The sequence below is a fragment of the Lepisosteus oculatus genome, chromosome 10 (genome assembly GCF_040954835.1).
Source record: "Lepisosteus oculatus isolate fLepOcu1 chromosome 10, fLepOcu1.hap2, whole genome shotgun sequence".
In the NCBI taxonomy this organism is placed as follows: domain Eukaryota; kingdom Metazoa; phylum Chordata; class Actinopteri; order Semionotiformes; family Lepisosteidae; genus Lepisosteus; species Lepisosteus oculatus.
Window position 1 is genome coordinate 2,359,803 of NC_090705.1, and position 25,720 is coordinate 2,385,522.

Consider the following 25,720-nt stretch of genomic DNA (forward strand, 5'->3'; position numbering starts at 1 on the left):
CTTGATTAAAGCTTACCTGTACTTGGAAAAGTGCCAAGACCTAAAAAAAAAAGTTTCTTACAATATTTAACTCAAAAGAAACTCAAATGTTCCTGGGCTTAAAATATGCACATACAAATCGCAAACTACACTGAAAAGAATAATGAGTATTAACAATTGAGTAGTTTACTCGTCCTGTTTGCTTCCTGCATTCTTGCACAGGTAAGGGGCAGGGCTTTAGAGCCGAACAGGTGTATAAATCACTGAGCCGCTGCTGTGGGAGATCTATCAGGACCTGAAGTCACCCTCCACACAGAGCAAGACCAAAAGCCTGCCAGGAAAAGAGGTAAGAGTACTCCTGATCTCTCTGAAGTCTCGCTTGGGTGTGGTAAAGGAGCTGGGTTCCACAAAGGATAAGTTGAAATGTTTTTATAACTAGTGCAATTTACTGATTCTTTTTTCCAATATTTTTTTGCTTCATTACATTGGCAGATCAGTCTTGCATCCAGGGTTCTGTAGTTTGTAAAATGTTTAAAAAGAGAGATTATTGGTTAAACTATTCTGTTTGTGTTTAGCAACTGACATAGGATTGGTGTTATTTCATTCATTCCTTAACTGTGTCTCATATTACTTCATTGCTTCTAGAATGAAAACCCAGAGTCCACTTATGATACTTTTTTTGGCTCTGTATGCAATCTGAGTACATACTGTAGATTGCATAGCGTACATCTACAGTACAGAAATATTTTGTTTTTCACATCCAATGCATTTCCACCTTGTTGGTGCAATTTGTAAATAGTAACAATATTTGTGTTACTTCATTGAACCGCATGCACAGAATGCTCCTGAATGTTATTCTTTCTTTTGTACAGATGTTTTGCAGTTTTTGCATTCTTGCTCTTCATATCCTAATTGCTCATCTATTTTTGTACCTTTGTCTTTCAGTGGACTTCAACCATGGCTAAAGGACTGTGTTCCCTGTTTTTGGTGGTGGTGGCTGTTTCTTCCAGCTTTGGAAAGCCCGAAAAACAAACGGCGACTCCTCAAAAAGAAAAGAAATTTCCACAGACCCTGTCCAGAGGTAAGCATCTCTAACATTTTCTATTCTGTCTGTACATGTACTGTAATTGCGCCAAACACTTGGTAAACACTTGAAGCAGATGGCTTCTACGGCAAACACACTTCCTAAAATAGTCTTGCACTGTTTAAAAACACAGTTTTATAAAGACTGGCTTCTGTTAGCTTTAATCAAAATTCCTGAGCTGGTAACTGAGTTTTGAGATGAGAAAATAATTCCATTCCTTTGACACTGACCCCTGTTACCGGCATTCACTTGCTAAGCTGTTCGTTCGCAGTTCGGCTGTGTGATTAATTACAATGCAGGCAAAGCGAATGTTCTAATGTTACATTTTCTCCCGCTCACAATGGACATCTGTTCTGTGCTGTTTTATGAAAACAAGATCTATGCATGTATTGCTGCTGAGCTGCGCACAGCTTTCCTCCGTGTGATAATAGAAGTCTTCATCTTTTCTGTTTTTCATGGTTTAGAAAAGCATTACAGTTCTATGTGTGCCGTCATCCATTTTCATTCAGACTCCTTGATTTGCAGGTTGGGGTGATGAACTCACCTGGACCCAGACATATGAAGAGGCTTTGTTCAGAGCCAAATCAAGGCAAGATTTTTTTTTAAGAAGTGTTTAATAAAACCTTGGAGATATACAGTAATATTTTGTATTAAATATCAAACTTTCTCCACTGTTTCACAGCAACAAGCCACTCATGATCATCCATCACCTGGAAGATTGCCCACACAGCCAGGGTGAGACTGAAACCTCATAATGCATGCTTTGTGCTGCCCTTAGCTTCCATTTACAATATGCTACATCACTGTCTTTGCTTCAGCATGAATTCTGAGATTTATTGCTGCACTATCTTTTTTTATTGCTTTATTGCTGTACAATCTACTCTCGTATATAATTTAACTACACACCCAAAACATGCACACTGACTAAGCTCAATTCATCTTATCTTAAGGTGCCCAGGCAGTTCCACGCTGTACCTCTCTGCCTGTGTAATTTTGTGCCATTCCTGAATGCATCCGGTGATAGATACCCATAGACAAATGTTTAGCCTCTACACAATCCTCATTCTTATCACAAACGCACAACTGTGTAGCGTCCTTTGTTTGCTTAAAAATTCAGAAAGGTTCCCTTGATTTTATTCTTAATATAGCCTCTTCATTTACATTTTTGTCTACATCATGGTCTTTCATAGATTCATTCATTAATTCATGTACGCTGCCAGTCTCACACTGCTTCCTAGCACGCAATAAAAATATGTTTGTATTGGGCGTTTAACCTGATGTTAACAGTTTGAAAAGCACACACTATCAGCTTTCCTTTAGAAACATCTACAAGTCCTCTCAAGTTCATTTTTATCCTTTACAACACAGCTCTGAAGAAGGTGTTTGCTAACAACAAAGAAGTCCAAAAAATGGCTAATGAAGACTTCATTCTGCTGAACTTGGTGGTAAGCTAAAAAACCTGGGAGAAATAAGGAAGAAGACTACAAGAACTAGTCATTTAATTAGATTATAAGGTATTATTTTATACATTGTGCACCACTACCTTCATAACCTTAACAGAGTTGGGTAAGATAAGGAGCTTGTAAGGTGGATGACTGTTTAATCAATACAGGACTTGATTAAAATATAAAGATTCACAAAGAAAAATTTTAAATAAAAATAGTAACTATTTTTATTTCTCTTATCTGAGATGCGGAATCCTTGTGATATTTTTTTTATGTTTGAGCAAAGCAGGTGAATCTTTCTTATTCTCTTACACCTGAGAACTTTATTTAATGCTAAATTTAGATCCTTAATGTCTCCGAGACAAAAGTCTACAACACCCACTGATTCCATAACAAACAATTTATGTATCTTGATGTTTTTGTGTTTTTTACAGTATGAAACTACAGATAAGCACCTGTCTCCTGATGGCCAGTATGTGCCCAGAATTATCTTTGTAGGTGAGTGAACTACAAGCACAGTGTAAAAAAGCCCCGTGTTCATGAGAGAGGTTATCTGCTGTTTCCTGTTGTGACCAGCATGTGGCTGGATGAATGGATATCTAAGCAACAGTCCATAATGATACTACAGATAATTCTGACAGATCTTTTGTGACGAAAAGAAATCTATAAATGCAGTCAGTCGATGAATTCAGTTCAGGACTGAAGAGAATAACTCTATTCAAGAGAATAGAGTTAGTCTATTCAGGTCTTAAATGAATTATTAAGGAACAATCTAAAGATTTAATAAATAAGCCACTGACCACAGTTACCATAACCAAATTGTATAGCGCTTTAATATTATCTAAGTTTAATAGTACTGGAAAAAATGATTAAATTGTTATTTACTATTTCTGCTACTACTAATAAAGATGCTGATAAGTGTTAGAAGTGTCTGATAGTGCTTTCTTCCCCACACAGATCCTTCCCTGACTGTGAGAGCTGACATTACAGGGAGATACGCCAATCGCCTCTATGCTTATGAGCCATCAGACATCAACCTGTGTAAGTACCTGTATAATTTTAACAGAAACACTGGCTTTCTATCGCAAAATACAAGACCTAAAAATGTTATAAACGAAATGAAGTTTGGAATCCTGAGAGCCCTCCACCAGAACTATTGTAAAATACTTTTTTATAATATTATTTTTGTCAGCAATGAAGTGGGATCATTTCGTAAACTGAATGCAGTTCAAAATAGTTTTTGACCAGTACTTTAAATGTTTATGTCTTTAAATTAGTGATCAGCAACATGCAGAAAGCCAAGAAGCTGCTGAAGACGGAGTTGTAGGAGCTGGAGAGAGCTGTCGAGCCTCCGAGGGTCTGAAGATAATCCTTGTGCTGTAGTGTCAGTGTCAAGTAGTCGGAGCGCCTGGAATGTTTACTGGTGTAATACTAAGCACTGAGTACTGTGTGTGTTCACTTTCAGGGGTGGGAGGCTTTGCTTTCAAAGATTCTGTTATTATTTGTATGTCTGTGTTTGGAATGCTGAATATTGCCACATGCTTGTATAATAAATGTAGCTGTTTTCAATAACACCTGGTTGTCGTTGATTTTATTAATCTCCTTAAAGTGAAGGGAAATGTTATTGAATGTCAGGCACCATTTTCATCCAAAGAACGTAAATGTAAAAAGTTTTTATTTTCATGACAAAAAACTCTTTCTTTATATATAATACTATATACTGTATAATATAAAATGGATTCATATGGGTACAGATACATTCATTAGCTGTATAAACTACAACAAACATCTTACGAAGTGGGCGAAGGCAGAACTTATTTTCAAAGCTCTATTTGAAAGGAATCAAAAAAGGAATTAGTTAATCAATGCATACGCCTGTGCTCCAGGACTGTTACTTTGTTCAATGCATTTATTAAAAGCATTTCTGGCCAAGATGGAGAAACCCATGAAGCTTCTGAAGAGTGAATTATAAGGTCCCCGAGGAGCCACTGTACTGTGTCACATACCACAGGCAGGTCTCGAGGACAGGAATGAGGACCCAGTCCAGAGCTGAGAAATGAAATACCATTTGTGTTCCTTTTGTCACATGGAAACGAGTTATGAATGGAACTGTTCTATGTTCTTCAAATAAAAGACACAAAAAAATCCCTCTCTTAGTATTACATACAGTATGAAATCTGCTAGTTTACATTTTAAATCTAATCATGTCACAGGGGGTTTCATGTTTCTGAAAGAGATATTTTGGGAGATCCCATCAGACAGCACTCACAGAAAGTGAAATACTGCTGTACTGAGCACTGTAATGTTGCCAAACAATTAAACTGTACAAATAACATCCAGAAAAGGTGTACTTACAAAAAGGTGTATTCTTATGCAATCAAGCCATGATTGGAGCAGGATTCTAGTCTGTGATAAGGTAACAATTTGGTATCTTAATGCTGCTTTATTGACGTGTGCAAGAATACACTTTTCTTTCAATTATACAGATATACAAAGCCTTGCCGAGATTAATTTTATATAACTCATTTTGTAGACAATGCTTGCTGTTGCTTAGAGTCTGTCCAGCTTTGTCACAGAACCTTAACTTCCCCCATTCCTGGATATTCCTTCCCCGTCTCTCCACTGCGCATAAGATTGTAAAAATAGGAGACCTGGAAGAACTGCACAGAACCCTACAGACACCCCTACAAAACCCCTTCTGTTCCACAGACACATAATACCCCTCCGCTCAGGACAAGGGTGTAATTGTGCATTGATTCAGGTCAGCAAAGGCTGCCTGTGCTAGTCTGAAAGTTATTACCTGGCAAAACTCATTAACTCAAGGGTAAGGCTTCTACTAATTGTCCAGAAGAACTGAAAACTATAGACAATGTTGCACGTTTTTGCTGCTTATTGGACAGCCACGTACCTCTTTTAAAAGACATTCCCTATTTAGCAAAGTGTAATCCTGGCTTGCTCATTACAGTGTGTCTTTATCATCACAATTATTTTATATATTGTAGTTACAATTATTATAAACCACATACTGTGTACATCAAAAATAGTCAGGACATCTCATTCAACAGCAGGTGAAAGTAACTGTGCAACCACACACACACACGTCACAAGTGTGTCATTTAACTGCGGGACTGGAATGCTCTGGAACTGGTGAACTGCGTTACCTAGGAACTCTGCTGGAGGGAGTTTTCAGGCACAGCTCTCCACTGCTGAGAGGGTCAGTGGAAAACAGCTCAGCTTGTATTCATTGTTAGTTCAAGTTACACAAGGAGACAATCAGCCATCAAGAAAGCTTAAAGATACAGAAAAAGAAGATCACTACCTATAAAGTAAGGTGTGAGGCACAGTCTAAACTACAGCATTTGGTATAAGAATTTCGTTATGCTTGTGCATGTAACAGCATGTAAGAAACTTAATTCCGGTCTTCAAAGGGATGTTTTATGAAACACAACAGAATCAATATATCAAATTATTTTTTTATTGGTACAAATGCTCAGTTACACAGGCTGAATTCACAGAGCCTTCTAATCTAACAGCACACACGTCAGCAGTTCATGCAAGAACAGGTCAAGCACACATTCGGTCACAGGCAAAATGTCATATGCAGTAGTCATAGATCAAAACTCAGTAGTAAAAATTGTGTCAAGTCTACAAAGGGTGCTACCTTACAATTAAAGATTAAACAAAGAGATGTATCTTAATTTAATAAATCTGACATTGTTTTGTTTTTTTTTTTAGAAAAGCTGAAAGGGGAGTTACTATGCAGAAAGTAAATATGATAAAACTTTTTAACTCTGTCACATTTATTTTCACAGTACTGACTGTGGCCCAAACTAATGAGAAACAGAGTAAGCATTAAAGACACTAAAATACATCTGTATTCATGGTATAAATTAAGAATGGCATTTACTTCATATTTTGTCATTTAAATATATATATGTGAGAAAACAATTTATAAATAGCAGACATTGAATAAGTTCAGCATCAGCTAGAAACATGTTGTCTTTGTAATACTTCAAAGTTTTTTTTCAGTTTAGAGCTTCACTTCACAAACTTGGAACAGCAGTTTCCCATCAGTTATTGCACGTAATTAGTAATAAATATTCTCTGCACTGACAAGTCTTTGAATCTAGCATGCAAATCATGTAGTCTGCCTCCATTAGTGTCACATTCTGCACTACAGTAGCTAAATATCAAGATGAAAATGATTACCTGAAATGTGTAAATTCCCAACATATTTGCCAACAAGTTCCATATTATACAAGAAGTCTACGAACAAAAATCACAACACCAGTTTCTAATAAAATTAAACATATGTAATAAATCTGTAGATCAAGATGACCAATTGAAAATACAATTCTTCAGAAATAATTTTGAAACACTATTCTACACTTCCCCCTGTTTTCTTCAGCAATACTTGGTTTAAAATGATCAAAGAAGTGAACCAGGAAAACATTTCCAGAGAACACAGCAAGGTACTAAAATCCTAGACAGCAGTGTGTTCACAGACATATTGGAGTGTTCTTATATTATTAATACACATCTCTGTCATTTCCAATGACGATGTTACAGATAACACATCCAGTGGAAAGAATAGCCTCTTCCATTTACAAAGATCATTCCAAGACAGGAAAAATGTTAACATGTCTTCAATTAATATAGTGCATTTTTTTAACAAGGTATTTTATTGCTTTCTTATCACAGAAAAGCACTGGGATTTGCTCGTGGGTCTTTCTGATTCCTGTACCTATATGTTAGCCACACTCCCAAAATCTGAAATAAACACAAAACAGATATTTATGGAGCAAAAATGACTTCATGCATTTAATTACAGATCAAAGAATTTAGAAATCTACTTGTGATTATGAAGACCGCAGTTTTAAGAACTTTATTTGATGTTTCTAGGGTTAACTCCTTACCTGCTTGTTCAGAAGACAACGTTATTAATTTAGCCAGTACGTCCAGGGGAATTGACTTTGAAAACAGTTACTAAACTTGTTAAACTTAAACTATGCACTTCATTGAATGGCACTGTATTAAAGGCACCCACCTCCGTGAAACTGAAGAACAGCCCGATACCTCCAACAAACCTCAACACCTCCCCTGCATGCTCCTGGATTTTAGACGCACAGGATACGCAGGAATTGTTATGATAACAAGTCTGGAATTGAAAAAGAAAGATGAGATAATAACACAGAACTCTGTGGATGTCTTACTGTATACTGCTCTCAGTATGCAAATACTTCTGCATACTCACTGCACAGCAGATCAGGTGGAGAGGAGAGAATCTGCTGCACCGGTTCAGGGGGAAACCTATAGACAGGGCCATGGCAGCTTACTGGACCGGTCATTGTCAGGTTTCTGTCCTTTGAAGGCAACCCCAAGCCCAGGCAGAGTCCGAACAAGAGCTAACCAGACCACTGGTCGGCACATCACAGCATCTAACAATAGTTAGGACACTGGGGGGTCATAACAGGTCAGTGCTGCCAGGGATGGACATACCTGGTGATGCTCCTTCTTTACCTTGTCTAAGCAAGAGGTGCTCCAGCTGTAGGGATGGCACGCCATTTAAAAATAGATGGGAATGAAAGTGCTTAATAACAGAGGTGTAGTTACTGTACATTACTGCATTAAGCGGAATGAGATCAGACTCATCTGTTGTACTGTACTGTATGTGTTGTTGGCCTGAGTCCCGTTAGCATTTTTTACAAGAAGTGAAATTAAGATCGCACTTACAGCATCACAAGGCTGACTGTAGTCAACGGTTGAAAACCCACAGCAGTTCAGACTTTTCTCAATATCCCCCTGTGTGGTTTGAGAATTGTTCCAGCCTGCTTCTAAGAGGTGATCCTATGAGGAAGACAGACTGTGAAACTGACAAAATTGCATTTAACACATGACATCAGTGATATCAATGTGGTCTACTAGTTCCATTATAATACTCATCATGGATCAATTTTTGCTAAGGACTTTCTACAACTGCACATCACCTGTTCAGAATAACCATTTGTATGAGTACAGTTTTATTCTGCAAACTTGATAAAGTTTTATAAAGATGTATGCAAAAAAGTAGATGTATTTATAGATATATGCAAAAAAATCTTTAAGAGACTTTAATTTCCATAAAAATACAGTTTTAGTCATTATTTGTTGACCAGTGCCACCTTATATTTAGCAGAGTATAGTATATATGTTACACATACTTAATTAAAAGACCCATAAATACTGCTTTCACCCTTTGGTATTTCATGTTAAGGATAATCACTCAGGAATATTGTATATTGAGACTCATAAGTGAAGCATAAAACATTAAAAGGATTAGGGAAAAAAGACGATCAAGTGGTTATTCTCTGTTTGGACTATTCAAATAATCAAAGTTTACATACCTGCTGTTCCTTATTTAGTGCAAGGCAAGCACAGGAAACCGAAAACTGAACAACAAACACCATGAAGAGAATAATCATATACTGTTCAGACAATCAAGGAAATAATTTAGCCATGACATAGAGTTCCCAACCTCAAAGAAGAAAACCTAGGTGCTCAATACAGAGCGGCCAATGCAAGATAACAATTAACAAGATACAGCTCTTTAGAGAAACAGAGGAGCCACAGTAGCCGGTTGATGACATCATCTCTGTAGCACTGAGGTGGCAGCACATAGCTTAAAGGTTAAGAGACAGGCTGGTAGCAACACCTGGAATGGATGCATAATCCCACTAGTGACATCACTGCTCTTAGCAACATTAGTAACAGCCCCAAACTCTAGTTTTCATATTCAATACTCTGTTATCCTTTAAGACCTTATCTAATATTTTTACATTGCCTCAAAAAGAAGTCACACAATGCAGCAATGCTAGAACAGAAGGACATACAGTATTTCACACAGCTAATGATTCCACATTTCAAGCTATTGTTTGGGTAACAAAGTGGCCTTGTTTTATTGTTCGTTAGACTGTCAGACATTTTACATGCCTGCTCACTGCACCTGTGCTTTTAAAAGCAGTTTGCTCGAGTATTCTCAACTCTGCCTTTAGCCTGAATCTGCACATCAGGGAGGCACTGTTTCTATTTATAGAACTGTTTCACTACTGCACTTGTTCCAGGCTCAGAAAATGAACTAATTATTTACAGCATATAAAATAATAAAATATATAAAATATATAAACAGAGAAAGGACAGGCTGACTCTTTGCTGAGTAATAAATAAAGGAATGGATTATACCGATGTTAATATTTCTCCATGTAAGGAGTCTACAGGAATAAGGTATTTAGTTCTATTAGCTTTTCAATTATCAAATGTTTGATCTGCTACACCTTTATAGTAAAGCTTATACAGTATCTGTCTTCTGTGTCAGGGGAGTGCAGCCACACCCACTGTGTACTTAAGATGAACTATTCCCTACTATTCAGGAGACTTACTCACACGATAAAAAAAAAACATACTTCCATCCGGAAGGCTTTTTATAAGAAGCAGAGCAATTCTGAAATGAAAATATGCATGCAAATTAAAATGGAAGAGATGTTTTCTGGAATGATTTTTCATTCAGTTGCACAAAACCATGTGACAAAACAGCTCTTCCTGACCCTCCACTGTCCACTGTCTAGTTTTACATGATTATCAACGTATAAAATAATTATGGCAATATTATCACATTCAGTCGGGACTTAATCTTCACACTTTCAACTAACAATAACTTCAGTAGCTCAGCTACATCCCAATAAATAAATACGCTAATGCAGAGCTCAAATGCTGAACTAAGAGCCAATCCGTTTGACTGAAAATTAGATGTTTGGCCAAAATACATGCATGTAACAGATGGTAAAATGTGTGTGATGCAAGTTTGCAGGTCCCAGGACACGGGTCAGTGCTAGCAGCTTACAGCAGTAGCAGGACCGGCTAGCGTGGGGAACCAACTACTGGGAGACGCGGTTTCCTGGGGACTCTGAAATGCGACGGTACTCTGAATGCAAGTAGAGTGGGTTCAGCAAAAGTAGGAGATCATGTGGGGAAAGCAGAGAAAAACAAAACAAAAAGTCCTAGTGGATGAAAATAATCCTCTGTGGGTCCTGGTCCAATATCCCCCCCCCCCCCCCCACCGGACAGAGCCTAAAAGGAGCCTAAAAGTAATGCATAAGAGATTTGCCGCTTGCTGAATTTATCTAAATAGGAACTAATTTCAAGCTTAATGCTCTTCAAAGGAAGTGATATTAGCTATGTATGTGGTGAGAGGCACGGGAGGAGGAAGAATCGAAGGCCAGTACTGACCAGTTGGACACCAGCCGAAAAGGGGGGCAGTATATGGGGGGAACCTTCTCTGCGGCTGCCTAGAAACAAGTGCAAGGGACAGAGTGGGCGTGAATGAAGAAACCCAGGTCTGGTGCAAACTGGCTCCTCCTGAACTTCTCTTATAACTTATGTCTTACAACTTCGTTTTGACATTAATCTTTTACAGTAAACCATTCAAGCCACGCCGAGTGCACACGTGGAAAAGTCTGCCATCTCCTAGCACAGCGATGTCACGCCATTGCCATTGGATGGCAACTGCATATTGTGGCACCTACAGTCCCAGACTGCCAACCATTTGAACTGTCCGCCCATCACCGCACGGTGTCCTGTCTGCTCCACAGCGATACTGTACAGGAGGCCTAATGCTGACTGGAGAACAGGCACATCTCTCAGGGCATGCCTGCAGGCAACCCAGGAAGTTGCAGGGCTAGCTGCTGTGGCAGGAGTCAAGAGAGCTTGCCTTATCCAAACCCTACCCAAGGTAGTGCTGAGACAACCATAAGCAGACATCCTGTCACAATCAGCGAACGACACAGTCAGCATCTCAATCGGGGGGAGGTCCCGCCTCACACCCTGTGATTCCAGAATAGGCTCCAGGTTGAAGTAAGCCTGAACGGGATCAAGCAACTTTATCACAATAGATGGATTAGGACCGATACAAAGTGCAGCAGGAAGTGGTTCTACTTTTTTAATCCAGGAAGCATAAAAATATTTTAGTTAAATTTCCATAATGAAGCACTCACAGGGTAGTGTGTACTGGGTTCTCCGACAGCGAAGGCAAGAGCGTTATCTTGGCACCAAAAACTCTGTTGCAGTTAATGATCACTTCCACCTCCTGCATCCTGCATATTAGAATTTAAAAAAATATATATTTTTTACCTGATACACTGACTCCTAATCAGTAACTTATGTGGGCGGAGTGGTGGCTCTGTGGCTCAGGATCTGCGCCTGTGGCTGGAAGGTTGCCAGTTCGTATCCTGCGGCCGGTGGAGGAATCCTACTTCATTGGGCCCCTGAGCAAGGCCCTGAACCCCAAGTGCTCCAGAAGTGGCGTATTACTGGCTGACCCTGTGCTCTGACCCCAAGCTTCTCTATCCCCATCTGTGTGAAAAGACAAATCCCTACTGCAAGAAAGTGTAAATGGCTAATAAAGTGATCTCTTAACTTCAACACCTGGACTGTCCCCCCTCCCCATGTTTAAGTGTTACTGAAATCATTCATTGTGTTCTTGCTCCTTCTCTGTCCTGTCCATAGTTTCCTGCCTGCTGTCCTTCCGGTCCCTCTCTTTCCCTTGGGCTATATATTTCCGGGTCTTGCACTCTGCCCTCGCTCAGCATTGACTTTCGGATGTCCTGAGACCCGTCTAGCACCAGGTCGCCCCACGTCCGCTACCTGAGGGCATAGGTTTCTATACGGCATTCCTGAACTCTTTGCATGAACGAGCCCGGGCCTTTTTCCTGTTCCGCCGCTACGCATATGGGTCTTTTTCCGCTCTCCTGCTCCCCACGGTTAGTCCCTTTGGACGTCCGTGACAGTTCTGTTGCTTCATTTTTTGGGACTCAAGAATAGGAATTCCCCCAGGAGAACATAGAACACTGTTTTCTGCTACTCTTATCCTGCTCTTTAGACAGCCCCTTAGTGGAAATGTGTGGTCAATCTGCATCAGAAACTTTGGATTTATTCAGATAGTTCCCTTGGTTTCCAAACACATACCTTTCTAACCCCCACAATTTGTTGCGCAATCTTTCAGGTGAGACATAGAGGTGCTAACCCCGTTGTCCTGGCTAAACTCCAAACGTACAATCTGGACTCCCCACATTTCTCACTAATTCAACTCGTGAAGCGGCCTCTCACTTCTTCCCTGATCTTCTGTGCAGTGTCACCCAGCAGATAGCTGAGTGAACTGGCCCTCCTCCTCCTACATGCTCACCACCTTGTATTCCCCTGCATGAAGATGACATGAAGACTATCATAAAGTGGTCCTAAACGACATATTCCACTCTTCCGCCTACGGTACAGTAATTTCACAGGCTTTCCTGAAGCACTACCTCTGTTTAACCGAACCTGAGATACTGCCACTCCTATTATTCCAGCTGTGCTCTCTTCACATTAAAGGATACGAAAAACAGCAGGACCTGATGATGCTTCATGGCACCGATCAACCCCACCAGAGCCACGAAAAAGAGGAAGATCCCGACTCCTATCACCCCTCCGACCACCTGGAAACTGGAAACCAGGCCGAACCATTTCCCCCAGGCTGCGACCCCAATCATCAGCAAGCTCACCATCTGCAAGGAAAGGAGGACAGAGAGTACAGCACATGAGCACACTGCCTTCACTGTGTGAAACACGCGGCCTAAAAACGTTCCGTTACTGCCGATTTCCACGTAATATATTTTTAAGATCTCACTCGAGAACTGTGGCTTGACACACTGAAGCAGAAGAAAAGGATTTCAAACAAGGTTTTCAGTACCGTAAATACTGACGCAGCTCAACACCCGCAAAAGAAGAGCTGACAATTCTGGCAGTTACCAATCTGACAGCTACACCACCAGAACATGCGGAGAGACTAAGCATTTTAAAGTTGATGGGGGAAAATATTGCAAATGCACAGGAATAACGTATAAGGTCAGCGTACAGTAAGATTTCTCATTTACTTATTTTAAAGGTGTTTCTGTTATCTAAGAGATATGGCCCCAGGAGCCTGACAGAATGAACTAAGATATAAAAGTAGTTCAGGTGGGGAGCTGCGTCAGCATGCGCAGGCTGCAAAGGAACAAGTAAAGGTTTCTTCCATTGCTGAAAAGAGAAGAAAGGAAACACAGCGTTTTTCGGGTGTGAGAAAGACAGGGAAGTCAGCACAGATTATATACTGCAGCACAGGAGAACAGAAGCCGTGGGTGTGGGGGAGGCAGGAGTAGGGAGGAGGCAGAGTAACTACTCAGGTGGTGCAAAGTGGAGAGAGGTGAAGAGATGTGTGAAGTCGAAACCTGCAAATGAATAGAGAGGATTAGGAAGCGAGTCTGACATCGAGAGACGGGGGAAGGTGTGAGCCATGTTTCACGATAATCTTTCTGATGTTGGAGTTTTAAGAAGGGTTTTTCAACTGCAATAGGAGAACGCAGACGGAGAGATCAGTGTGATCATGGCCGCTAGAGGTGAAATGAGAAAGATATAAAAGGCCATGCAAAGTAACTGCAGGCATTCACTTGTGTGTGACATCACGAGACACGGGAGCGTCTCCCTCTACCGGTCCTGCATGGAGCTAATTAAACTATGTGAAACACCGGGGAAAAAAAACCCAAATCAAATCTATGATTCATGGGTAAACAGTCAGATTTTAAAATAAGATGCACTTCTCTCAGCACTGAAATGAGACCAGCAACACTCGTTACCAGAACCTTGTTGGATCCAAGAGGAAATACCCAGGTATTCATTAATTATTCCTTCGATATGACTGGAAGTTGCAATTTATATGAATCTGCAGCCATTACTTTGGATACCATTACCAAACTCTAACAGATATGTGCCCTAGTTCAGCCACTTAAAATCAGAGATCCTGCTCAGATGTGCTTTCAGGCATCACATTTACTTGTGCACTTTGTTTGACTTATTTCTTAATTTGTTTGGACAATTACACATGTAATCTGCTTCCCTAATACAAGGGATAAAGTGAGAAATTGTCAAGGTACACTGTTCTGTTGCAGGCGAGCACTACAAGGCAGCAGCCAGGACTTGAGTCTTCATATCTTCCTATCAGTCAGGAATATCTGAACGGACACAACTGCCCTAAGCACAGTCTTTGAGAATTCAGCTCATAAGCCCCAGTGTCAAGACAACAGATCACACTGACAACACCCACAAGTCATGAGTTCAACTGAAAGTTTAACTTCCTAGAACCAAGAAAAGAGGAATCACAGTGAACCAGAGGATTTAAACCTATTCTGGTTTTCATACCCCTCTTTAAGAAATCTCTCTGTAGAGGGAACCTTAAATTAAACATCACAATAAAGTAAACCCTAGAATCATTATAGTTAAAGCTACTATTAGGCATAAAATAAAGTGTAGGTCCACAAGAAATACTGTCAGAGCAGATCTGATGTGTGACCCTGCTGATTTCACACTCTTCAGAGGGTGGAAAGTTTTTGGATGACGGGAGCTGTGGACCAGTTTCTAAAACCACATCGTTGTGTGATTTAATTGCTTTAGCTGTGCGTCTAGATCCATACTCACATACAAAACATCACCGCATCACGATCACAATGTCACAAACCGAATGTAGATGCTAAATTATATATCCTCACCCGGACAAACACACAACTAAAATAAGGATCCCCCCTGCACAGGATCTAGAAGCCTGCGCGTCCTATTTGACGTCTTTTCCAATTAGAAGAGCGGTCCACATATTTCATTTTCACACGTTGAACCTTTACATTCACATACCGTACAACTTTGTTTTTTTCATGAGTTTGTAGCATTTGTCAGAAAACATTATTTGGAAAATCTGGAGTATTTAAGGATTTGTAAGAATTCGCTTCACTTTAAATAACAGATTACAGCACCCCAGGCGAATAAAGTGTTCAATGTTTAGTGATTTCGGACATTGGTTCAAAAACTACTTTCACACCGAGACTAATCACATTACAGTACCCTCGCCTGTTAATTAGTGACAGTACAGCAATGCTGCACTCCGTGATGGAACAGTACTTTGCACAGGTGTGCGATGTGCGATACAATAAATGATATCATACTGCGATAAAAGTCGGAATGTCACCTGCGCGGAAGGTGCTGCGACCTGTCAGGTCACTTTGATTAAAATAAGTCTCACAGAATGAATATGAAAATAACATATCGTTGCTGACTGCCAATTTGTAGGTTAGAAAAATATATATATATATTACAAAAAGTATGTCAATACCGGATACCGGATATTAAAAATTAAATATCAACATTTCAAAAGTCATTTGCTCTTCAAAAACGAGACCAATATACAGTATGCAAAGGAACACGAAATAGGTTTATTCCATGCTGAAAAGAGAAGAAAACACAACGTTTCGGCCGTGGAGCCTTCTTCAGGTACAGTATATTGTATATAATATACAATATTCTGACTACTGCCTTATGAGTACTGAAACCATTTAACATGCTCAGACGCCAGCCTTGCTGAAAATAGGTTGCTGGAACCCCTTACGAAAATAAAATTTGTATAGAAACCTACAGTATAGATCATATTTATAGGTTTTTTTTTGTGTGTGTCTGAGAGAATAATTATTCTTTCTGTTTCACCGAATAATTAACACCAACCCCGTCCCGTTTATACCGACAGCTGTGTCGTGTTTTTTGTGACATACACTGTACAATACCATCGACACCTCGCAGAGACCCAGCAGGGGTATAATATCGAAATCAGCCCCAGCCAGCCCGGCTCCGGCATATAACACCATATGGCAGCTCCGTGCCCAGCAGCATACTTACAACATAGAGAATATTGAGGGCGCAGAGGGAGTTTTTCGAACAGGTGAACCCGCCGCACACCATTGTGCCCAGTGCGCAAATCCCCAGATACTCTGCAGAAAGAAGAGGCTGAACGGGAAGGAGAAGGGGGGACAAAAACCCAACAGCTTAAATGAATAAATATATAAAGAAAATCCACAGAACGACAGCCCTCTGACGATTTTCGGATCTACAGTATTGATATCGCAACCCGTCGAGCACGCCTAGCAGCGATAACACGGGCTGAGCATATGACTAGTTACAGGGGGGCCCGGAGCGCTGATTGGTGCCGGCCGCTCACTCTCCTGTCATATGCAAATCTATGCGGAGATACAGTGTTGCGTGCGCGCAGCCGACGGGGGCGGAAAGGGGGGGGGACACACCGGTCGGCCTTGGGTGACGACACTCTGTGACAGGTGAGGCTCGTCTGCAGGTCTGCAGGTCTCACAAGAGGCATCCTCCAGGCCGGCAGGGCTCAAAATCCAAGCGCTCTTCACTTCTTCATGGCAAAGACATCGGGATCCTGTAGACGCGTACGCCGTATCGACTTACAGCACCGCTGCGGGTCGACCTGATTTCTTTCCAGGCTTATTTATAGGCAGCCCCTCTGGGTCAGGCGGCTGTGCTCTCTTCTGCGGCATGCCCAGATGGTGTGCGAGGACCTCACGAGTTGGAAAGATAAAAAATCTAGATCAGATTAAATCAGACTTCATCCCTTCTTGTTTCATTTCTGAGTTTAAAGCAAATGCTGTTGCATTCTTTTTTTTAATGTAATACATTTTGGGAGTATAAGCGGCAGTGATCTACTGTAGATATCATATTATGGGCCCTAAAATCCTAAATACTATCATGAACCTTCAATGTCCTTAGGTTTACAGCTCATTGAGGGTTCAGGAGGGTCCATGGATGCTTTTGGATGACTTCATCTGACTGCCACTTTGCCCGAAGTCATTAAATAGGTCAGTGATTTAAAAACATCAGTGTTCATTTTTTGTAATGCCAGTCATCATGGTTTTTCCCCCTTTTAAAAACCTCTAAAATTCTTACAGGACTGCGCTGACCTACTGAAACCACAAAACCTTTCATCTTTTTAACATTTGAAGTAACACGCTACAGTAAGTCCTTACTGGTATCAGTTATTTTTCAACAATGCCGTAAGGCTTCAGCAGGAGAAGGAGTTTGAACAGCCAGCTCGTGTTTCAGCATTAGTTCATGTAACATTCATCACCCTATTTAAAACAGAGGAAAAACAATCAATTATTAACCACATTGGTGAATGAGCAAACAAACTTTACATCTGAGGAATACTGCCCAGCTACATCCTGCTCTATCAATACTTGAGGCAAAGAGACCAGTTCACAATTCTGTCTACTTCAGAATCATTACAAAAGACCTGCTGGCTGTGGTTTCTCACTACAAGTAAATGCATTAAGTTCAAAACTCGGCAGTTAGATTCTTAATAAAGTCCCAGCCTGATGTTCAAATCACTACTGTTCCTAAATGTGCCCCATGACTTTCAATTCCATCTCGAATTGATTCATTCTACTGACGACTTTTAAGACGTTGAATTGCTTGTCTCGTCCCTACATCACGGATGCTTTGTCCAGTCATACAGCATCACCATCAGAAATCTTCGATCCTCCAATGGAGGTCATTGGTATGTCTTCAGAACAAGCCTGCAAGCCACGAATGACTGGACCTTCTGTGTCTCTGCTTCTGGACTGGACTGGAGTGACTGGACCTTCTCGTCTCTGCTCCTGGACTGGACTGGAGTGACTGGACCTTCTCGTCTCTGCTCCTGGACTGGACTGGACTGGAGTGACTGGACCTTCTGTGTCTCTGCACCTCAGACTGGACTGGAGTGACTGGACCTTCTGCGTCACTTCACCTCAGACTTTTACTGCACCTCCGAATAGTATTAACAAAGCTGATTCATTGGATGTTTTATGCCTGCAAAGACATTTGTGTAATCAAGGTTTTACTAATTATTTTACTATTGTTTCCTCTCTATTTTTTATTTAAAGCCCTTGGATGCACCCGTATAATGCACTTTTATAGAATGAAGATCATTGTTGCACGTGGATTTTCACGTGATCTTTCCGTGTTTCACCCCTGTTGATTTGCTGTACTGATTCTCCTGCTGCCACTCCCTCCCACCCCCCTCACACGCTTTCCTACTCCCATGAGCCTCCGCAGTGAGGCCGCAGATCTGAATCTGTGCCTGGAGTCAGCTGAGCAGAGAAGATAACAGCTCCCCCACTGAGGGCAACGTCAGAGCTCGACAGGGAGTCGGGGTGGCTGGTGGAGCTGAGTAATTTTAAGGGCTCTGAGCATGTTTCAGTGTACGGCAGGAATCTCAGACTCAGTCGCTGGAATGCCCTTTGTCTTTTTTTCCACCTGACCTCTCAGTTACATAGCTGGTCTAAATATTTCATTAACTGCATAATTATAATATTCATGCCAGGCTCCACGGTGTTGTATAGGTAACTGTACCTTGTAATGAAGTGAAGTGAAGGTTTTGAGTTATCAGCTGTAGAAGGCCTTAAGAATATTTTAAATTAAACTAATTAGAGTAGTTTAATGGAACTGTCAAAATGGAACAGAACCAGAAGACTCTAGGCTCCGCAGGAACTGAGTTGCAGACTCCTGGATTATGGGGTGGGAGCCAGTTTAGTAAATGAACCCCTCTGTAATGGGAGCCGGTCCAGGCTCCCGCAAAGCGTAGTTCAGGACCCTATGCAGACGGTATAATCCGGAAGTAAATGGAGGACGATAGGGAAAACACAGTGAGGTTCTGGACAGGAGAACAGACAGGGGGGAGTGACGACGGTGATCCGGTGCTCAGTGAGCGTGGTGAAGGCAAACGAGTCCAAACAGTACAATTGGGAATCCGGGGCGCAGTCCAGGGCCCAGGAACCGGGAGATCCATCCGAGACAAACAAGGTTAAAATCCAGTACAGGAACAGGAAATAAAACCAGGATGATGAGGCCAAGCGCTCCGAGCCCCGGACTCAGATGGTCAGGACGCTGTGATGAAGCCTGTGCCGTCGGGTCTCTCCTGGACCTGCTGGTAGGCGAGCTTCCGGGCGTCCATCTCCCAGTGCTGAGCCAGGAATAGAGAGAGCGCCAGGCTTAAATAATGAGGGACAAACAGAGGGCAGGCACACATAATCAATTAAAATACAAAAGGGTCGGAGCGCCCTTAAGAGGAGGGGTGACGATCGTTACACCCTCCCTTTCCAACAGCACTGCTGGTTAGGCTCTAGTTCACTCTCTGTCTCTTCTTCGCAGCTCCACTGTTGTGTGCTACCAGATGTCACCTGTGTTTCCCCCTGCTCGTGCAGTCCCATGCAAGCACTGAACAGCTTCACCTGTGCTCCAGACAGCAGTGACATCTGCCTCTCAACACTAGGCCAGTGCAGGTGCCCTGGGGCTGGTGCACTCACACGCGAGGCACTTCACAACAGACTGCCCCAGTGAAACATCAGGCCATACAAACGGATACAAATGTAAGTAATCCGACAAATACACGAATAATATGACATAAATAAAGCTGGAGGGTCTGAACAAAGGTAAAACATACCAGAGCTCAGATTTGAATACTGTATTGTAAAACTAAATTATAGTCTGACTTGTTTTTATTTTCTGCCTGTCTTACATGCATCCATGCATTTTCAGAATGTGGTCTTAACATTTCTCTGTCCACATGTGCATGCAGAAGGAACCATGCAACCTCCTTCACTTCTCCTTCTGTGACTTCATTTTTGTCTCCTGCAAGAGAAATAGAGAAGTCATTGCAGTGTGGCCTTTCTGTCTGTGGTACCGTCTTTACAATACATGTGCTAAGGCACTGTACATGTAAGTGTTTTTCCTTGCCTCTCTGGGATAGCTCTGTCCTTTAAGCCTCGTTGAGCAATTCAAAAGAACAGGGAGTGGCTGGGAGAAGGGTCCACTCACCCAGTTCGTCGTGACACAGTACAAATACAGAAAGTGAGCCCAACCATCCTTATTGTGCCATAGACTAGCCAGACACCACTGAATATGTCTGCTTCCCTTGACCAATTCTAGTACAAGCATGCCAGTAACCCCGTTTCTGGCTACTCCCTAATGGAAATTCTTTTGGCAGGAGAATACAGTAATCGTGCAGTGTGTGTGCATTGCTACCTTGCATAAGGCAAAGGGCAGCAGCAAAACATTGTGCTCAGATATTTTGCCATTGTGTGCATGGTTCCTTATTCATGGTACTTATCTGAAGAATGAGCCTTCTGGATCTTGCTCGGTAATGCCCTGCCCTGGGGGTTTCCATCGAGGAACAGGCAGACATGGGCATTATTTGGTTGACAGCAATTAGTGTGTATAATTTGTTTGGGGAAACAATTGTTGCTGTGTTCATTGACATTTGAGACATTGACTGTCTCCTCGGCTGGTATTTTGCAAGATTTCGCTTGCTTTTGTTCATAAGGCCACCCTGGTGCCTTGGCAATGACTTTGAAAGAGTCTTCTGACCTTGAAGTGTCAGCTGAGGCAGGGACTGAATACAGAGCGCTTTCTTTAAACGTTCTGCCTGCTCTTGAAGCCTACTTAACAAATACTGTACATGTACTGTACAATTACAGAAGGATGTGCCCAGTTAGAAACTGAGAAAAAAAGGCAAAAATCAAGTTTTATGAATCCCTATAGCAGTATTTATAGTTATAATATTGAAGTTACGTTTTCTAATAGAAAACACCATACATTTTACTTTGAATCAAGTTGCATCAAAAAGCTATTTGGGTATCCTTACTGTATTATTTTATGTTTATACAGTACCTTTTGTTTCTTTTAGAATTCATAGTTATTTTTCCTATTTTGAGACCAGTTCTTGACATATAACAGTGTGATATTTTTCACCTTTCTTCAACACTTCCAGCTTTGGGTTTTTCTGTGGTTTCATCTAAGCAGCTGCAGGCTCTAATTAACCCACAGTATATTGGTGGATTTCAAACAGAGGTAATGAAATTATTGGAAATTTTGAACTTTTATGATTTTTTCTTGTACATTAAATGGAGGCTTAGGATTGTTATCCTGCTTGAATATAGAATTCTGCCCAAGATGCCTTCTAGAACTGGATAATATACAATAGTACACAATTTTGTGTTCATTGTTCCTTATACAATACAAACACCAGTGCTTAAGTATATATGTTACATGATAATTTTTTGGCTTATTATCAAGTTCAGTCTATATTTATAGTACATTTATTATAAAGTTTAATCTCTATTTCACGTTTTTCAAGAGAATAATTAAGAATGATAAAATGTACTTTCTTTGTGCTGATTAACTGCCCAAATACTGTTGTGTACATGTATATACTGTTCGCACATGGGTGTATACTTTGAAACATCATCATCTTTCATCTTCAGCTCTATGTACCTCTACCATACATGTCAAAAGCTCATGTGAGCTTCCCATGTCCTCCCCACCACAGTGCAGCCCCCACCCTGCGTGACACACGGCAGACGCACCAGCCGACTGAGACCACAGCAGATCTCTTGGAGAAAAGGGAAGTGAGAAATTATTTCACCAGTGGAAATTTGTGCAGGCCAGCTTGGAAATTAACCAGGACACTGTCACGATCGCGACTCTCCCTCTTAAGGGCGCTCCAGCCCTTCCTCGTTTCCCCCCATTGCTTACACCTGTTCCTTTGCCCAGCCCCTCTTTAGTTCCACCTTTAAAGCCAGACGCAGGCGTTTGCCCGGCGCTTCTCATTGAATCCCGTTTCGTGAGAGCCCGCGGTCCTGCCGCGTCTGGCTCCGTCATGCTTTTAGTTTCCTGTTCCTGATTCCCTGCCCCGCCGGTTCCGACCCGGTTCGTGTTTTTAGTTCCTTTGGATGGATTCCCTGGTCTCGGACTCTGCCTCCCGTATCGGATTCCCCCTTTGGATTGTTCGCCTTGGATTCGCTCCCACTGGACACCTGCACTCCTCGGACACTCCCCCCGTCTCCAGACCCTTCTCCTACATGACTATTTTCCCTGTTGTATCCTCACAGTTCCGGATCGTGTCGTCCGCATAGGGCCCGGAAAGAACTGATCTTGACAGACACTGGAGTTAACACCCTTGGTTCTACGAACAGTCACATGGCATCTTCAGCGACCAATTAGTGAAGACTTTGGTATAACATCTCATCTGAAGGACCTTGTAACTCCTACAGTACAGTGTTCCAACTCACCATTTTGGCACATTAATTTGGACATTTGTTTAGAAGGCACAATAGCTGGTAACATAGCTTGCTGCATTTACTGTTAAACCATTAAACTCATCTATAGGAAATTTACATTCCATTATACTATGTACCCACACAATACTCTTATTATTTCATTTGTTAGATAAATGGGGAAAAACAGACGTGAAAGAACTACTAGGGAACTTTTCTCATAACACGGTTTTGAGGTCCATTTCAAGAGTGAACAGTGTCCGAGACAAAAGAGCATAATTTCTAGAAATAGACTATGAAGGAAGGAGAGACCAGATGGACAGATAAGAAATCAGTAAAGAATAAGAAGCAACAAGTTTGAAAATCTTCTGCGCTTAACACAGAGCAGATTCATCGTAACAGTAGTCAAATTAAAACAGAGGACTAAATAGTTTTAAAACCACTTTAAAAATATAAGAATAAAGTACATTTTAGAACAATCATAACAGAAACAGAAAAATGTATTGCAATGGAAGTTACTGTAAATCATATAATCAAAGTTTTTATTTAAATATTAAACCAACAAAACGTCAGTAAAGGATGAAGGCAAGTGCCTCAGATAAAAAGTGAAATTTCTAGATGACAGGGAAATGGCTGTGTAATAAATAGAAATTTAATTCAGGTGTTCTTCAAGAAAGGAAATCGTAGCATGCCTCTGGGCAAAGACAAAGCTACATATTAAATAACATTTGCAAATTAGACACATAAACGAAACATTTGTAAGTACTAAAAGCACTTAAGACAAACGATCTCCATGCTCTAGTGGCATTCTACCAATTGTACATTATGAAATGAGAGATATTATTCATAGGCCATTAAGAAAACTCTTCCAATAAGAAACAGGTATACTAGGTTTTACTTAACTGATTTCTTAGAGTTCTTTGAAAAATAATATTACTGTGGTTGCAGACTGCAGCATAAAATATGGTATCCTTAGATTTTAAGAAGGTTCTTAATAAAGTTCATCAGAAAAGATTGGTTCTAATCCGGTTGTGCTTCTGAAAGCACAATTATCCAACAGACAGATTCCAGGCAGCTAGAATCTTGCGGACATTGTTAGTTTCATCTTCCATTGCTACTGCAGGTTAAAATACTGTGAAGTCTTGGGAAATTTGAATTTAAGATTGAAAATGAGGAGCTTGGGTTGGGGAGGAGTTTGGGTAACATTTGAGCTTTGCAAATGTTATTCTCACCCAAACCCAACAGTCAAACAATAGGGTAAGATCTGAGCAAATTGTTGATGCCCGTAACACACAGGGCCCGTAGAAAGTGTCCCAGTTAGAGCCCTGACCTCAATCCTGTTGAATATCTATGGAGTCACGAAGGTTTGCAGTCCAGGAGCACTGCCCTCCCAATGTGACTGAGCTTGAGCAGTTCTGTAAGGAGCAATGGCCAAGCACCAGACCTAGGTGTGCTACTGTACGTGGTGCAGGCCTCTCCAAACAGAATTATGGCCGCAATTCAAGCAAGGGGTGTTTCCACCGAGTACTAACTCAGGGGTGTGTATACTCATCCAACCCATCTTCTCTGGGTTTTCATGTGTATTACTCTTCAGAATGTTTGAGCATAATTTTATTTATTTTTAAGAATTTAACGTCGTGACTTCAGGCTTTTAGACCACAAAATGTGTTACTGTGCAAAGGGTGTGTAGACTTTCTATAGACATTGTATATAGTACCTTTTTAATTTTTTGCTTAGCATTGTCATCATACAATCATTATTTTTTTTAATATTAATCAAAAATTCAGTAAAGGATAAATTGTCTCTGACAGAAAACGTTCAATGTCTACATGATGATAAGAAATGGCTGATTTATTAAACCTCTTACACTTGATTACATCCGAATTTTATCACTCGATTTAAGTTTTAGTCTCTCCAGTGCTTAAACAAGCATCAATAGATTATTTGTGTCAAAGGCACTTTTTAAGGTACTGTACGATTACCGATTTTTAGAAATATATTAGAAATATCTGGTAAACTATTATATAGTAAGGTCGCCGTACGTCTGACGTCTTCATCTTTAATCCTTTCAGACCTTGTTCCAGAAAAACCTGGTTGCTGATATGGAAATACACGATCCTACAGTGACCCCTAGTGGACGAGAGTACTAGTGCTTATTCGCTCTCACGAAGTGCCTTATACTGTAATGTAATGTAATGTTACAAGTGCTTTTTATAAAGTGCTTTTTACAAACATCACATTTAAAATATTACCGTTTCATTCGTGAGGTAATAACATTGACAATGTCGAAAAACTGGGGTTTAACTATGTCCAGTGTTTTGTGCTTTGAAGGCTAAAAATAATTTAGTTCGTTTTATCGATATTTTGATTGAGTCGACACAGTGAGGCTTTCCTGCACCGAGGACTAAGCACAGAGCGCTATTAGGTACTGCGTTTAGAATAATTGGGTTGGAGGATGATCATGCCTACATCATACGATTATATGTGAGCACAGATGCAGAGATATTGATGTCTTCATGCGGCAGCTATTTCTACGGAGAAGAAGCAAGGTGTGTGTGTGTGTGTGTGTGTGTGTGTGTGTGTGTGTGTGTGTGTGTGTGTGTGTGTGTGTGTGTGTTTCCTCCAGCAGATGTGGAGGTTACCTGCAGGATAGACCACACGCGTGATTAAAACTGCGTGGGGTCGTGTCTGATGACGGCTCCTAACCACACACCAGCATCAAACACGGATCCTTCCTTGTCCAGTACAGGCTGCTGCTTAACAACAAAATACAGCTCTTAAAAATCAGAATCAGCTTTGAAAGAGTTCGATGGCTGAGATGAGAGAAAACGCCCAGGAGTCAACAATATCCAGCTCAGTCCTCACATCTAGCCAGTACGAACCGAAAAAAAAAATAGAAATCCTTGCGAACATACCGTAAGGTTTCCTCCCACAGTCCACAGACACGCTGGAGGGTTAATTGGCTTCTTGGAAAATTAGCCCGGGCCATAAATGAGTGTGTGTGTCTGGTGTGCATCTGCCCTGAGAGGAACTGGAATCCAGTGCAGGGTTTATCCTGCCTTGAACCCATTCCTTGATGGGATAGGCACCGTCTGTCCTGCACTGGATAAAGCGTTGAGAAAATTGGTGATGGCCGTGTAGATGAAGGGATAGTAATGGAAAGATCTGATCAGCGATTGAACCACATCATATCCCAGAAACCTAACCTTCAAGACGATGGTGATGTGGAAATCAAGAATACA

At 41.1% G+C, this 25,720-nt stretch overlaps 2 protein-coding genes and 1 long non-coding RNA gene across 3 annotated transcripts; 2 read left to right on the forward strand and 1 right to left on the reverse strand.

Moving 5' to 3' along the window:
* The first annotated feature begins 215 nt into the window (after positions 1–215).
* agr2 (anterior gradient 2) lies at positions 216–4,082 on the forward strand. The gene is made up of 8 exons (XM_006636040.3): positions 216–325; positions 925–1,060; positions 1,589–1,652; positions 1,746–1,798; positions 2,432–2,508; positions 2,943–3,006; positions 3,466–3,549; positions 3,786–4,082. Exons 2-8 carry the CDS (start codon positions 937–939, stop codon positions 3,833–3,835), a joined length of 516 nt encoding a protein of 171 aa, XP_006636103.1. The 5' UTR covers positions 216–325; positions 925–936; the 3' UTR covers positions 3,836–4,082.
* A 1,887-nt stretch (positions 4,083–5,969) lies between these two features.
* tspan13a (tetraspanin 13a) lies at positions 5,970–16,589 on the reverse strand. The gene is made up of 6 exons (XM_006636039.3): positions 16,267–16,589; positions 12,912–13,079; positions 8,892–8,972; positions 8,242–8,355; positions 7,556–7,666; positions 5,970–7,278 (listed from the first exon to the last, which is right to left on the reverse strand). The coding sequence occupies exons 1-6, from the start codon at positions 16,327–16,329 to the stop codon at positions 7,204–7,206; spliced, it is 612 nt and encodes a 203-aa protein (XP_006636102.1). The 5' UTR covers positions 16,330–16,589; the 3' UTR covers positions 5,970–7,203.
* Positions 16,590–16,609: 20 nt separating this feature from the next.
* On the forward strand, positions 16,610–22,611 carry LOC138241358 (uncharacterized). Its single transcript, XR_011190580.1, has 4 exons — positions 16,610–16,700; positions 17,155–17,243; positions 19,576–19,793; positions 21,752–22,611. It is a non-coding gene; the product is annotated as an uncharacterized lncRNA (long non-coding RNA).
* Positions 22,612–25,720: the final 3,109 nt, after the last annotated feature.